General features: G+C 38.1%; 1 protein-coding gene across 2 annotated transcripts in view; it reads right to left on the reverse strand.

Annotated features, from left to right (window-relative positions):
* Window positions 1-17,188, reverse strand: part of LOC126248761 (mucin-6-like) — a 292,688-nt gene that overhangs the window by 54,183 nt on the left and 221,317 nt on the right. For both annotated transcript variants that reach the window (XM_049950115.1, XM_049950114.1), the window contains exons 5-6: window positions 15,898-16,656; window positions 9,657-9,833 (exon numbers count right to left, since the gene is read on the reverse strand). In XM_049950115.1, the coding sequence (XP_049806072.1) occupies window positions 9,657-9,833; window positions 15,898-16,656 (936 nt within the window). The remainder of the gene's footprint in view (window positions 1-9,656; window positions 9,834-15,897; window positions 16,657-17,188) is intronic.

Consider the following 17,188-nt stretch of genomic DNA (forward strand, 5'->3'; position numbering starts at 1 on the left):
AGTAATAAAAATGTAAGAAATTATTGAAATTTTGGATTGGAAGTACACACATTAATAAATTGCAAGAAAAGAATAAGTGAGACCAATAAAAAAACTAATCCAATAAGTGATTACTGCTGGAACAAAAAGGTAGAATCATTCAATCACTGAGTACATCACACAAACTGCAATTTTCTTTTTTTGCCATCTAATTACAACTTAGTGATGCATAGTATTATGACTAGTTTTTCACTTCTTGCTATAAAATGATAGATTCTTCAAATACTTTAAGGAATGGAATTACAAATATTCTCCTATCAATTAGTATTTGAGTTAATATTTTTAATACACAGGTGTTTATTTCAGATTTTTGATGATGGTATGATACTGTCAGATTTAATCTACTGAGTATCAAATCAGATAAACATTACTTATTAGGTTCTGGTCTCTAAATGTCAAATAATCATATCTGTCTTACAAGAGCAGTTGAGGTGCAAAAAATACAGATCAAGGTATTTCTCTTTTTCCAAGAAAAATAGAATTACATCTTCACTTTAAAACTCTTCAAAATGAGACTGACTGATTCTTTTGTATTCGCTTACCATTCCTTTAAGTTTTTTCTTTGTAAAATATTATAATGATCCATTTATCTTAACAAATAAGTATGCCATGGAAACAATGAACAGGGCTGGCTCCAGCGTTTTGCCACCCCGTGCGAAAATTTTAAGCTCCACCACTGGTCCCCACCCACCTTGCATTTTCAGACGTGGTCAACATTTTTCACAATGTCACTCATCTATGATGTCTTACTTTCATGCATCACACTTACTCATACACTTGTTTGATGTGAATGAGTATTTAAGGCCAGAGCCAGGTATGGGGTATCAGCCAGTGAAGCAGAAACAAAATGTTTACAGTGTATAATATCTTCAATTGCAACTCAAAAATTGATTACATCAACCAGAATAAAGTTATATCACTCACGAAGTATATAACTAAAATCTGTTTGCTTTTTCCCATTCCCTGAGCAGTGAGGAGCATGCAGTGAAGAGGGATGAGCACCACAACTGCCAAGGAGAGTGGAGGCAAGTAGAGTTCTCACAGTACTAGTCAAGACAGATTTTGTGAAAGCACATATTTATATACAGATTTATCTTTACATGTATACACGTTTATCTTCACATGTACTACATATTCATAGCACAGCACAAAGACAAAGAAAGAAATGCACACTTGTTCATTGCACACTGAACAACTGTTCACTGCAGTGCTGAACAGCTGCAGATTGCCTATGATGGTGAAATAGCAACAGGCACGAAATGTTTCAAACTATGTCAATTGTTTCCCAACAGAACTATGGGTCTCAGCAAACAATGAAAAGTAAACATACTATAGTATGTGAAATAGCACCTCCAACATTGGATTTGCACAGCCGGGTGACATTGGGCATCTTATTTCATTGTTAGACAAAACGATTGTAGGCTTACCCGCAACAAATCTTTACTAAGTAAATGAATTAAAATGCAAGACATACATAAATAAATCAAAACTAAAATTAATGATGAACACATGTTTACATGCTTGCCTTATATTACAGATATTTTTCTTGCTTTGGTATCAGCAAATTCCTGTATGACTTCATTGAAATCCAAGTATTCAGCTAGATCTCATGTTCAATTGACACCTACCGAGCGAGGTGGCACAGTGGTTAGACACTGGACTCGCATTCGGTTGGACGACGGTTCAATCCCGCGTCCGACCATCCTGATTTAGGTTTTCCGTGATTGCCCTAAATCATTCCAGGCAAATGCCGGGATAGTTCCTCTGAAAGGGCACGGCTGACTTCCTTCCCTAATCCGATGAGAACGATGACCACGCTGTCTGGTCTCCTTCCCCAAACAACCAACCAATCAATTGACACCATTGCCAGCCCCCACAATTGTGCCTCACCCATTGTCAACCTCAGGTTTGTTTTAACCAGTTTAAGCTTTTAAAAACTTCTTTCTCCATTTGTCACTGTCACTGGTTGTGTTAGCAAAATTCATACAGTTACGTTACATTGGGCACAAAACCATACTCATGTATGAGATTCAAAGTTTCACTTGGTGTGCCACCAGGCTTTACTAACACTGAGACCAATTTAAATCCATCTTTAAAACTGATAAGACTGATGTTCATAGCCTGTTCATGACTAAAACTGCAGAACAGTTTGAAACAATTGTCACTTACAATGTCAGGTGACATGTCACTCAGAAACATCACTGTGACTTATGAGCTGTTGAAAGCTCCCACTGAGTGCACACATGAAACATCAAATACTTTAATGTAAATATCTGTTTTGCACTGCATTTGTGGATCTTGAATTATTTTATCTTCTCCCTCATACTGAAAATGTCTCCTCTTCGGTCTCTTTTGTTTCTGCATTGTACCATATACTGGGTTTTCTACACTGAGTTGAGTTGCCGTTTTTTAGGAAATAGTGGGTAATAGTGGGATTTGAAGCCCTCCCCATAATTTGTGAAAAACTCTTTTGTCTTTCTGAGCAAGTCAATAGTTTTCAATATACCTGTGGTAATGCACTGCTTGACAATTGCTAAGAAACAGGGATATGCTTGGACAGGAATAATCACATTCAATGATTGACAACACAGGACATACATAATGGAGGTGGAGTGGTATATTTATATTGAAAAATAGATTTCACCACATGGGAAAGCAGGATAATATATGTAAATAATATTCATGTTTGATACATACTCCTCTCTCAAGGTGGTTTTCAATTATTGTGCAGTTTGGGGAGCGGTACGAATTGAGAAACACTTCTGCCAAGACCAGCCCAGCTATGCTATATGTCTATAGGGCTTAAGTCTCGGGAGTGTACAGCCCATTCCCTACATTCAATATATTCACTCTCCAGTTTTTAGGACACCTCAGCACTCCTGTATGGGTGGACACTGTCATCCACAAACAGAAATATGGGACATATTGATGGATATGATCGAAAATAATCTCCATACAATACTACTGTGTTGTAACAGTACCTTGTGCAAAGATATGTAGCGGTGTTCCACCATTGTGCATAATGCCTGCCCACACCATAATGCCTTGGCCATACCGATGACAGTTGTGAACTTTATGTGGTGTGTAACATGTTCCCCTCTCTCTCCAAAACAACTGGTAGCCAGATTCCCTTGCCACAGTAAAGTGAGATTTTGTTAGAGAACATTGCTCTGGATCACTGTCGTTGACCACAACCAACATGCTCCCTACACCAATAAACTCTTTCTCATCAATGGTGTGTTTGTAGTGGGATGCATTTAACAGAGTCCCAAGCATACATGCTAGCCTGATTTAATTGCTGAAAAACAGTTCTGGTAGAGATAGGTGTACTGTTAGTGGTTACAAGGTCTGCAGCAATCTGCCTAGGAGCGAGATGTGTGTTCCTTTTCGCCACTAAGGCTACGTACCTGTATAAATCCTCTCGCAGTGTGGTTATCCATCTACAACCACCAGCATGCTTTCCCATAACATTTTCCACCTTCAGCAGCCTTTTTTAATTACAAGATGACACTTGTGGATACTCCCACTACTGTGACAACAGTAGTGACACCTTGACCATCTTTGAGCATCCAACTGCTTGTTCACTATCATAAGTACTCAAAGGATGTCTTGCAGACACATTGCCATACCACACAGAATGTTGCACTACTTGTTACAACAACCACCTTCATCAAACACTGTACTGCATGAACTGTCTAAGGCATACAGAGTATTCGTGCACAGGCTTCGCTATAGTTAACCCGTCCTACCCTCTACATTTCCTTTTACTATCACTGGTTGAGTGTTGGCTCTTCCATAGCAAATGGCTGTTGTTCCTCAGCAATTTCAATTTCTCCCTTAGTAATTATCATTCAGTGCACTTTGTGTGCTTTTTCTGCAAAAATGATGTGGTGTAGTGTATCATAGCATATCACCACTGAACAAAGGAATGAAAAATCACGGCTAAGGTTTGCCCATCTCCCAACCTCATGTGCAACCATTCTGTCCAGTTATTTCAACCAACACATTATAGACTTCTCCTATGTTATACTTAAGAGTAGCGATGGCATCAACCCTACACTCCCATATTGTTTTACCCAATGGCTTCAGTGTTAGAGCAGATATACATTGATATAAGTCAGAACATTGTGACCAATGCCCATGGCGAGGTTGGATGCCATCTGGTGATGTTGCGGGCATGTAACATGCTATGAAAAGTACATATGTGCAGCAGAGATGGATGGGGTATCACCCTAGCAAAGACTGTGGATGAGTATGTTCACATGCTACTGTCATGAGTATCTACAGAAAGAGGTAGATTCACAATGAAACTACCATCAGGAGTTAAATGGTTGGACATCCATGACTCTTCACAGAATGTGGGTTCGAAGGCTTGTCTGTTCTGTAAAGTATGACGGATGGTGATCTGTGACATCTCTTCTGAATGAACACAATGCTGGTGCACACACAAATGTTTCAGAGCACACTGTTCATCATACACTGTTGAACACAGAGCCCTGCAGCCAAACCACCCCTATGAGTTCACATGTTGACCCAATAACTTCATCAATTACAATTGTAGAGGGTATGGAACCATCAGGATTTGACCCCCAATCAACGGAAACATGTTGGCTCTTTGGGTGAACCACATTTATGCTAAACTCGGTCAGTGGTCATCTTCACAAGTGCCATCACCGAGATGAATGGCAGTTTGAAATGTGCAGTGTGCCATGGATGCAGGCTGGTGGTAGCAGCATTATGCTATGGGAGATATTCTCCTGCACTTGCATGGGACTTGTGGTAGTAATTGAAGACACACTGACAGCTGTAAACCACTTGCATTATCCATTCATGTTTGATGTCTTCCCCGATAGTGATGTCATTTTTAAGCATTATAATTGTCCATGTCTCGGAGCCAGAATATGCTACAGTAGTTTGAGGGGCATTATAGTGAACTCATGTTGATGTCTTAGCAATCAAATTCACCTGATGTAAATCCTATGGAACCTATCTGGGTCGCTATCGGGCACCATCACCATGTACGCAAATCAGTGACCCATTATTTATGCAAATTATGTGTCCTATGTGTAGACATCTAATGCCACATACCTCCACAAACCTACCAACAAATTGTTGGATCTGTGATATGCAGAATTACTGAGGTATTTTGTTTGCAATACAGACAAACATACTATTAAGCAGGTGGTCATAATGTTTTGACTCATCAGCGTATGCCCATTCAAGACTACCCAGCATGATGTAGACACAGAAAAGGAATCATAATTTTTTCTCATCAAACAAGAGAATGAAACTGCATAAACTGGTGCCTTTGTGGCATCATTCTGTTCATTATGGCTCCATAACCAAGAAAGAAAAGGGAATGGGGAAGAAGTGAAAAGAAGTTAAAAACAATGCACAAAAAATTACTTTAGATGTGGCAAGAAGAAGAGCAGTGAAAATGGTATATTAATGGCAGCTCCAGATGAGAGGGAGTAGTGGGGGATAGAGGCATGCATCTACCCACATATATATGACATTTTAATCACAACTTGTGGATCCAAAAGGTTATGGAATGTGGTGTGCATTGCATATTTTACTTATTCTTTATTCATTTGTTACAAAATGTTTTTCTCAGTGATACTGCTACAGTCATTTAAGGTGGGGTGTATAGGAACTGTTAGGGCATCATATGCTGACATTTATTTTTATTTATTTATAATACAAAGTTTTCGACTGCTGTAGGAGCTTCCAAGCTGACTTAGGTACATTTTAAGTATTGTGTAGGTGCATGGTAGAAACTGAGGTGGAAACACTAATACTAGCAAGCTTTGCTATTTTGAAAGATAGACCCAAGATGACCAATTCCAGTGCTTCATTTCTCACCTGTTTCACAGTATCAAAGACATTTTCCAGTAAGACACTACATTTTATGAATGACTCATATTTTCAACGTATTATCACATTTCTTCATTTATGCAAAACTTTCATTGTCTTGTTTAATCCATCTTTTTGGAACCATATTAAAATTTAAGATCTTGCCACCCCAAAAAACCTGCCACCTGGGCAGTGGTATGGTTTGCCCTCTGCCCCCACCCCCAGAGCTGAGCAACTAACACACTTTACAATTACAAACATTCAAAGTGAAATTATACAACATGATTTTATAGACTTTTTGGATAGCAGCAATAAGTTCATGTGGATTTCTCCTAAATAGTGTAATTAATTTTCATTAAATCTGTGTTAAAATCATATTTATAGAACAACCATATAAAACTTCAGGATTAGATTTATTTTGTCTCAACATGCTGTCATCATTGTAAAATTTGCATTTGTTCTTATAGATAAATTTCAAATATATAATAACTATGCTCTGTGGGCTGAATTTTGCCAAATGATGTACTAAAGTATGAAGACTTCTAAAACAGATTACAACAAAAAAAGCAATTGAATTATTAAATTAGTATAGATCAGAAGGCAGTTCCACCTTGTGGTACAATTGGTTACTAAATCCCAAAAGCTTGTCAGTTACCACACAGCCAGTGTGAGTTTCACCAGCCCAACAGACTTGAGATGAGCCACGGCACAGCAGAAAGCCAGTTTTATGAATGTGCAACAGTAGCCATGCTTTATTATTATTATCATTATTATTATTGTCATTGTTTTGTGTGTGTGCGTGAAATCTTATTGGACTTAACTGCCAAGGTCATCAGTCCCTAAGCTTACACACTACTTAACCTAATTTATCCTAAGGACAAACACACACACCCATGCCCGAGGGAGGATTCGAACCTCCACCGGGATCAGCCGCACAGTCCTTGACTGCAGTGCCTCAGACCGCTCAGCTAATCCCGTGCGGCTATTGTCATTGTTGTTGTTGTTAATTCCCCCTTAAGGCAAAGCTACAATACAATCAATTTTTCTGTTTTTTTTTTTTCCCCCCTCACGAGAAACATTACTAAGTGTTTCACTAATATTTCTATACATAATCACTTAACAAGAGTCAGTCTGGACTTTCATTTACAACAAACAAAATACTCCAAACAGCATTTTCAATCAGTAAGTGACACTGTATAATAAACTGACCAAGGAGAGCAAAAAGATTACTAAAATACATCTGTCCAAAAATGCAACTAAAACCTCTTTCATAATTAATGCATGCTGCACAATTAAAGATTATTTAGAGGATTCAGTACAGTGGTTAGTAATGAAAGGGGACAACTACAACAAACTGTCATGTGCAACCCATGATCTCAATGTAATGCTTTTATAAGAAAATCATATACTAAGGTTTATAGTGCATGACAGTAATGTCTTGTCATTCTCATGAGCTCAACATCTCACTTATCACAGGGGGATGCTGACTTAGTTTTTAAAGTGGATTGAGGGGAAGACATCAAGATATGCATGGGGTATAGTTGCATGTTTATGGGTCTGGAGTCAGTTTTCCAAACAGAATGGAGGAAGGATAAGGGTCACAGCAACATGTTCATGGTCCAGGAGTCACAAACAGGTGTCCTTAAAACTCTGTTTTACACTATACACTGAGGTGACAAAAATGATGACATAAACATATACATATGGTGGTGGTATTGCATACACAAGGTATAAAAGGGCAGTGCATTGGCAGAGAATGAGAATTAACAGACACTGAATGTGGAATGGTAGTTGGAGCTAGATGCATGGGACATTCCATTTTGGAAATTGTTAGCGAATTCAATATTCCAAGATCCACAGTGTCAATAATGTGCCAAGAATAGCAGATTTCAGGAATTAACTTTTCCACAGACAACACAGTGTGTAGAGTTGTCAGTGTTAACAGACAAGCAACACTGCATGAAATAACAGTAGAGATCAATGTGGGATGTACGATGAACGTATCTGTTAGGATATTGTGGTGAAATACAGTGTTAATGGGCTAGGGCAGCAAATGACTGACACAAGTGCCTTTGCTAATAGCATGTCATCACCTGCAGCACCTCTCCTAGGCTTGTGACCATATTGGTTGAATCTTAGATGACTCAACTAGTCAGATGAGTCCCAATTTCAGTTGGTGAGAGCTGATGGGGGGGTTTGAGTGTGGTGGAGGCCCCAAGAAGCCATGGACCCAAATTGTCAACAAGGCACTATTCAAGCTGTCAATGGTTCCATAATGGTGTGGGCTGTGTTCATGTGGACTGGACTGCATCCTCTGGTCCAGCTGAACCCATCATTGACTGGAAATGGTTATGTTCGGCTTCTTGGAGATCATTTGCAGCCATTCCTGGATGTCACTGGGTCACAATTGTTTGTGATGGGTTTGAAGAACATTCTGGACAGTTCAAGTGAATTATTTGGCCACCCAGATCACCCAACACGAATCCCATCAACGTTTATAGGACATAATAGAGAGGTCACTTCATGCACAACATCCTGTGCTGGCAACACTTCCACAATTATGGATGGCTATAGAGGCAGCAGGGTTCAGTATTACTGCAGGGGACTTCCAACCATTTGAAGAGTCCATGCCATGTTGAGTTGCTGCACTATGCCTGACAAAAGGAGGTCCAACGGGATATTAGGAGGTACCCCATGACTTTTGCCATCTCAGAGTAAGTTATCTGGTGAAAACCGTGTGTAAATCAAAGGATATTGTAAACATGGATGAGGAGAGACACTGACATCATTTTTAAGAAGATAGAATTTACTTTGCCAGACCACCCTGGCTTATGTTTTCTGTGGTTTTCCTACATCATTTCAAGGAAATGCCATGGTGGTTCCTTCAGCAAGGCTACAACTGATCACCCATCATATTCTAGTGAAAATATACTTATTTATTCTATGTGTATGTATGTTTTGAGACATTTATTTTTATTGCATTATGATGAAAAAATCTATATCATTGTGAGGTGATACCTGGAAAAATAAATAAATCAAATCACCTGTTTACCTAGTTAATATGTAAAAAAAACATTAGGAAATTCTAATAATTTTGGCCAGTAGTCAAGAATTGTGTTCCATGATAACTTTGTCTTGGCAGCAGTCATTGTCTGTAACGGAGGCACTCACCTATGAAGTGGGGCAATATTTGCAGCAACCCAATGCACCATGGTGTAGGAAAGAACAGCATAATATTACCATAAATCCCTGGTATTTGTTGGAAAACAAATATCCATTGCATTGTCCAATTATTTCTGTTGACATTCTAGCAACATCAGAGGAATGTAATCCTACAGATAAAAAATGAGTGTGCACACACTCTTCATGTCATCCTATGTACCAATCATTTGTGAGATGTGATATGGTTTGTAGTGTTGACAACAGACCTTATACAGTTGGGACAACAGGTGAATTGACTTGGAACACAATCTCCCAAAATAATGTCTCATAATTATCTCTGTGCACAGTTTCAGGATAGCAATGTACCTAGTGGAGGTGACACGAGATTCTGAAATTCGTACTGAAGACCATAACTTCTTGCATATATGACTCTGCAACAGTGGTCATATAGTGCAACCTGTATAGTACGTGCACAAAATTTCAGTCATGTGGACCCTCTGCCTGAAGTCCTCCTTCTCCTTTTTCACAAATGCATAACCGTTATAGCCCAAATAAATCAGAATGTAATACTGATACACTACTTAAGCATAGGAACTACCAACCTGGATGCCTGTGAGGTCTTCCATCACTGTTCACACTTCCTCCAGGACCCTGTATTGCAGTAACTGTAACATCAAATATCTCTCCTGCTGCAATAGTTGGCTTAGTAGGTTTGTATTCTGTGTCATCAAGAACTATACCTGGTCTTGGCCTGTAAACGTTATATGTAAGGTCTGTACCTGAAGAAAAAATCGTAATATCATCTTCAGCAGGAACACAAACAACATATGTAAACATTACTATCATTGCAAAAGTTTCTAAGAAAAAGTAATAAATGTTCAAAATGAATAATAGCAAAGAAAATGAGCATATACGCAGAAGGAAAGGCAAATCAATAATATGCCAAAAATTGTTTTTCTGACCACACTGGGTTCTATTGGAGCTAGCAACAGACATAGAGAATAGTAGTTAAGATTCAGAAAATGTGGATTCAGACTGATTACAAACCTATAAAGAGAAAATTACAATACCTCTGTGGGAAAGGTAATACTATAAAAATAAACAGCATCAGAAAAGTGTAATATATATATTGTATATTTTGTGTGTGTGTGTGTGTGTGTGTGTGTGTGTGTGTTTACATTATGACCAGCAAGACCTATTGCCATCCAGGCAATAGCAGTGTCACCTGGGGAGGAATGACTGCTAGTCAGACACACAGGCGGTGCATGTAGTATCAGTGAGCAAGCTGTCCAAGTGTAGAAAGGGGAAGTCGCGCAATCTATCTGAGTCTGACTGAGGGTAGATTGTGATGGCCTGAAGGCTCGCATTTCAGAAACTGCACAACTTGTTGGGACTTTGAGGAGTGCTGTGATGAGTGTCTTCAACACAAGTCAAAACCAAGGTGAAACCACGTCCATACGTTGTGGGGTTGGGCAGCCACCCCTCATTACAGATGTCGGATGTTGCAGGCTGGGCAGACTAGTAAAACAGGACAGGTGGCAAACTGTGTCAGAACTAACATCAGACTTCCATGCTGGGCAGAGTACAAGTGTGTCTGAATACACAGTGCACCAAACTCTCCTAACGATGGGCCTCCACAGCCAACAACCCATGCATGTGCCACTGCGACATTGGCAACTATGACTGAAATGGGCACATGACCTTTGGCACCAGACATTGGAGCAGTGGCAGAGTGTCATATGGTCTGATGGGAAGGCATGAATATGTCAACTTCCAGGGGATCAGCTCCTTGACACCTGTACTGCGGGATGGAAACAAGCTGGCAGCAGCTCCATTATGCTCTGGGTAACATTCACATTGGCATCTATGCATCCAGTGGAGTTCATGCAAAGCACTATGATGGCCAAGGAGTATTGTACACTGGTTGCAAACCATGTACACTCCTTCATGGCAATCACGTTTCCAGATGGCAGTGACACTTTTCAACACAACAATGTGCCATGTCACAAGGCCACAAGTGTGAGAGAGTGGTTTGAAGAACACAATAGTTAGTTACAATTAATGTGCTCACCCCCCAATTTGCCAGATCTGAACCCAATCAAACACATCTGCGATGCGATATAACATGGTGCCAGAGCTCATTGCCCCCCTCCCCAGAGTTCATGGGAATTAGGTGACTTGTGTATGAAGATGTAGTGCCAGGTCCCTCCAGCGACCTAACAAGGCCTCACTGCTTCCGTGCCATGACACATCACCACTGTTAATTGTGCCAAAGGTGGACATACGGTTTTTAGATAGGTGGTCATAATGTTCTGGCTGATCAGTGTATATAGTAGGAACAGTTTTCAAAAATGCAGAAAGTAATTGTATCAGAGCAAAAATAAAAATATGTGATCAGCAAAAAGAAAAAGATGACAGTACTCAACTCTCAATTGCAAGAATTTTGAGTACAAAAGGCAGCCAAAGAAATAGACAGTCAAAGAAAAAAATCCTAACTCTGGCAATAGGTAAAGATAATCAAGTCCTAGCAATAAAATTAAATGGAATGAAAATACTACAGTCTGGTTGGCGCTCCAGGTAAGAGACAACCAACACAAATAATTTAATATGTGAAAAATTAGGAAATAAAAAGGTAATGATAGCAATGCTAAAAGAGAAATCAATGAGCGTTATTTAGAGTGAACAGAAGTTGTATACTAACATTGGTATATGTGTGTCTGAACTCAGATGGTGGAAATTTGTCAACAACATCCCCCCCCCTCCCCCCAACCCCTCTGTTGCCATCCCATTATGACTTGTCTTATGATAACTCACCACTGGCTTATACAGGCTGATTTCACAGTGATGTTACAAACTTTCAGGGATGATGAGGAAGGGGAAATGTATTAATTTGACATAAGGTGACCTGGTCTGGAAATGACCGAGTCTGAAGTTATTAATCTACATCTACATCTACATATATACTCCACTAGCCACCAAGCGGTGTGTGGTGGAGGGCACAATTCATGCCAAAGTCATATTTCCCCCCTCTCTGTTCCACTCACGGATCGCTTGAGGGAAAAACGACTGTCTGAACACCTCAGTACGAGCTCTTATTTCCCTTATCTTTGAATGATGATCATTATGCGATTTGAAAGTTGGTGGTAATAATATACGCTCCACATCCTCAGTGAAGATTGGATTTTGGAATTTAGAGAGCAGCCCCTTCCGTTTAGCGCATCATCTGTCTGCAAGTGTGTCCCATTTCAAACTTTCTATGAGATTTGTAATGCTCTCATGATGGCTAAATGAACCAGTCACGAATCTTGACACTCTACTTTGGACCTTCTCAATCTCTTGAATCAGTCCCATACAGATGAACAATACTCTAAGACTGGATGAACTAACGTATTGTAAGCTATTTCCTTTGTTGAAGGATTGCATCACTTCAGGATTCTACCAATAAACCGCAATCTAGAGTTCACCTTACCCATTACTTGTGTAATCTAATCATTCCATCTGAGATCATTTCGAATGGTCACACCCAGATTCTTGACTGATGTTACTGTTTCCAAAGACTGATCATTTATTTTGTACTTATACATTAATGGGGATTTTTGCCTTGTTATATGCAGTAGGTTGAGAGATAACTGCCAGTCATTACACAACACATTTATTTTCGGCAAATCCTCATTGATTTGTTCACAACTTTCGTGTGATACTAATTTCCTGTAGACTACAGCATCATCGGCAAACAGTCTAAGGCATCTGTCAATACTATCAACCAGATTGCTTCTGTAAAGTGTAAAAATCAGAGTACCTATTACGCTGCCCTGGAGCACACCTGAAGTTACTCTTGTTTCTGTTGAAGTTACCCTGTTCAGGATGACATACTGCTCCCTGTCTGTTAGAAAACTTTCTATCCAACTGCATATGTCATTGGACAGACCGTATGCGCACACTTTTTGTAGCAAGCGACAGTATGGAACTGAGTCGAAAGCCTTTCGAAAGTCGAGAAATATGGCATCAACCTGGGAGCCGGTATCTAGAGCCTGTTGTATATCATGCACAAAGAGGGCCAGCTGTCTCTCACATGACCACTGTTACCTAAAACCGTGCTGGTTTCTGCAGATGAGCTTCTCAGAGTCTAGAAAGGTCATTATGAAAATTATTGTGATACAGTTAAGTCTCATAAGATTTCACACACATTTGAACATTTTTTATTGTGATACCACTGACAGTGGACCACTTCTACAGCATGCTCTTTGTTCTCAATATTTTGGGAGGAGGTATTATGGACAAAAACAAGAAAAAATGTTCAGTAAACATGGGCTCTAAAATGCATACCTTAAGAGCTATGAACACTTGTTCAGTGGAAGAGATGTGTTTCCCTGTATCTCAGATGACCAAATTGTAAGATATGCACTTTAGGGCCCATGAGTTTCGCTTATAACTTTTGACTTGGTCATCTCCGGACTGGGGTCCTTTACCACTAATTGATACATTTACCCTTCTCCATCACCTATAAAAGTTTGTAACATCATTATGCACAACATTCATCAAAATCTGCTGTATCTTACTTAACATTTCTTTTTAACTTTTTCAGCATCTCCCATCTTGTTTTATTTACCTATCTTCCTAGCCCAACCTATCCACCACAAGTTCATATTGGCATTTCTAAACATTTACTATTTTCTGCCTGCCATCCTCCCTTCCCCCTTTTCAACACTTTCTCACCATTTTAACCTCTCTTCCTAAACTTTCGTTTTTTGTGTAGTTCCATCAAACCCCATCTTCCTCTTCCTTTTTTCACCCTGGCCAATCTAGAAAAATGATGATGTAGGGCATTAGGATGCATGAAAAATAGGTCTTCCGGGCCTGGCAAAATTTATAATGACTTCCTTATTTTTTTTTTAGAGCAGCTCTTTGTGCTAAAGTCCACTTATTCATTCTTTCATTATTGTGACTGACACATTTTTATCTCTTTGTTTTTTGTGTGAATCAACCAATGATGGTTTGGCCTTCCTACAGTTCTAATCATAATTACTACACTACTGTACTGTATACTTTTCAATCACCAGTATTTTTGTTATTATAGACTCATCATTTACGTTTTTCTCTCTAGTTAAAAACTTCACTCTTTAGGTGTTTTATCTGGTTTGCTACTGTAATTCTTATTATATTTATAGTTGTGATCATTATGATCTCTCCCACTGCAGTACAAACATATTTTTATACTAGTGCTGGGTCAATATTTTTAGTGCAACATTTTTCACATTTACACCTGCAATCTCATTGTTTCCTTTCTTGGTACCCTTTTCTGTGGTATCGATTGTTAATTTCTCCTAACGTAGTTTTTCAGTAACACACCCTCATAATACCATGCTTCTTTGTGTCTTCTGTCCAATAGTTGTTAAATGAAAAGAAGCTGTATTAACGTCTCTTCATTTTTTGTCATTTGCCCAGTGGTTTAGTCAACAATTATTGTCAACGTTTTTTATTTATAGGAAAGCTCTTTGGAAACTGCCTGTGACCAGAACAGGCAGGCAGTAGGTGCTGGTACAATTGGCCATACAGAAGACTTCCTGGCTTGTATTCACAGTACATAATTCTTCAGTTCCTTTCAGCACTATCCGTGTCATTGGATTTTTCATACACATAAAAATGTCACCTATGTGTGTATATATATTCAATTTTTTATCCTTTCCACTGTAGAAATCTTGAGGTCTTTTGAAACTAATCTCTTACCTATAGTCAAATTCATATGCTAGATACTGTTTCTATAAATGGTGCCTTTGTTATCAGGCCAAGTTTCCTTGAAAACTTCGAGTATGTTTTGTAAATCTGAGGTCAAGTTACTTATATGTGTTAAACAATTGCAGTGGCATTACTAATATATTAATTGAGATTAGAAAGTTAAGATGAGAGCTGAACTTTGGTGCACAACTGAACAATATACAGTAGGCTACATTCTGAAAATTATTCAAATAGTAAGTAAAGAATTAACACAATTATTTCCATTTCCAGAACAATAATGAGAAGTGTAATGTGCTTTGAAAGTATTTAGTTGTTCTGACAGAAGACAGAACTCTTTTTTAAAAAGCCAGTACATATTATTTACTGCATTTTAGTATTACTGACTTCTAGTTGTAACTTAGTTTAAAAACAATTTCTACGCTATCGTTATTGGTCTTCATTTTAAAATATGCCCACAATACTTCAAAAGATGCATATGTCTGGTTGTGTTCTAATATTGCAAGAAGTCTAGAAGTTTAGATAAGTATGTCTTCAAATATTTAGTATATTTTCTCATATCAAATGCCTCTGCAATGTGACACAATAAGCAAATTGCAGATAAAGAAATAATCTGACAATTACATTGGAAACATGAGAAGGACTATATTTTTTTCTACTATTAAGATGTTTGTCATAAATGTTAATAAGTCACATGGACTGAAATTTAATGTGGAAGTTAAAGGGAATTTATCACATTAGGTACATATAAAAAAGTAAGTTAAAGGGAACTTAAGAACAGAATGAAATGTGACAATTCAACAGACACAAAATGACATAACGATTTTTACATCCCTAATCACACTACGAGCATAATTTGAAATACAAAACCACAATATTCAAAGTTTGTGAGTAAGTCAATAGCCAGGAAGAATTCTATGCCAGTTAACATTTTTAAAAATATATCTACAGTTACACTTATATTTCATGGAATCATTTATATAAACAACATGTAAATGTAAACTGATTACTAGGAAAGACTGTGAAGAAAATTACTTCAATGTATCAAGAGCATTGTGACAACAAATGATACAATACAATATTAACATGCTATACAACAAGCATACTGACCTGTTGACTGTGATGCAGTATGGAAATTTGTTGCTGAATCAGGAAGTTTTGCTGTGTGAATCTGATGTATTGGCCATTCATGCATTGATGATTCTAGAACTGGCTCAGCTACTCCAACGCCAAGTGCTTCTGTTGGAGAGATAGCTGTTGTTGTTTCTGGAAGTGTCACTGAAGTTCGTCTTGGAACAGTAATTTTTTCTGTTGATGTTGTTTTTGGCAAAGTGGTCTTTGGTGTGCTCTGCTTTGGTGTAGTGGGTTTCATTGTTGTTGATTTTGTTGGTGGTGCTTTTGATGTAGATACTTTATCAACAACAATCTTGGGTGTTGTTGCTTTAGTGGAAACAGTTGTAGACGTTGTCTCATTTAGTGTTTCAACTGCTGGAGTAGTATGCAGTGATGGTTTTTCAGCATCTGCTATAGTTGATGTGGGATCAGTTTCATGTTTGAGGGAGGTATTTGATGGAGCAAGTGAGTTGTTATTTGCTGATGAAGCTGTTTCTGTTTGTACTGTTTCCTTCTCATTCTTCTGTGAACTCCCATTTTTATGGTCATGTAATACATTTCCAGGACCTGTTTCAGCTCCTGATGCATCCAAACTGTCATTTTTGCTAGGTGATTTAACGTCAGTAATCTCTTTGACAGATGTAGAGAAACTTGCTGTTGTCATCACTGTGACTGGTGGAGAATGTGACAGTTCTGAGTCACCGTAACTATCAGAGAAATCTGTGGAATATATTTGCTCTTTAGGAGGTTCCATATCTGAAATGAAATTTGTGATGATTAGAAAATGTAATACAAAGTTATGTAATATGTTTGTTTTTACTCTATATTTTCTATTTTTAATCCAACACTGTCCACTATGGAAACATTGGCATAAAACACAAAATTATATATATATATATATATATATATATATATATATATATATATATATATATATATATATATATATATATATATAACACAAATGTGTCACTTAGTATAATTCATACTGTAAGTCAGACCTAATTAAAAAGCATTTATGCAGATCAGAACTACAATTCACAACATTTTGTGTAATTTTATTGACACATTATTCAGTTTAATTTAATAGCTTGATCTCTTCTCAGAAATTAAATTTAGCTACTTAACCTTTACTAAAATTGATTAGATCCTCACTCAAACTGATTCTGCCAATCAGAAGCATGAATAACATCAAAATAGGCTAATTTTGGCATTATGACATTAGCAAACATGTTACAAAAGACACTCTTTCTCCTAGAGAGTTTTTATTTACAACACAAATGAATTT

Source organism: Schistocerca nitens, chromosome 3 (genome assembly GCF_023898315.1).
Source record: "Schistocerca nitens isolate TAMUIC-IGC-003100 chromosome 3, iqSchNite1.1, whole genome shotgun sequence".
Lineage (NCBI taxonomy): Eukaryota > Metazoa > Arthropoda > Insecta > Orthoptera > Acrididae > Schistocerca > Schistocerca nitens.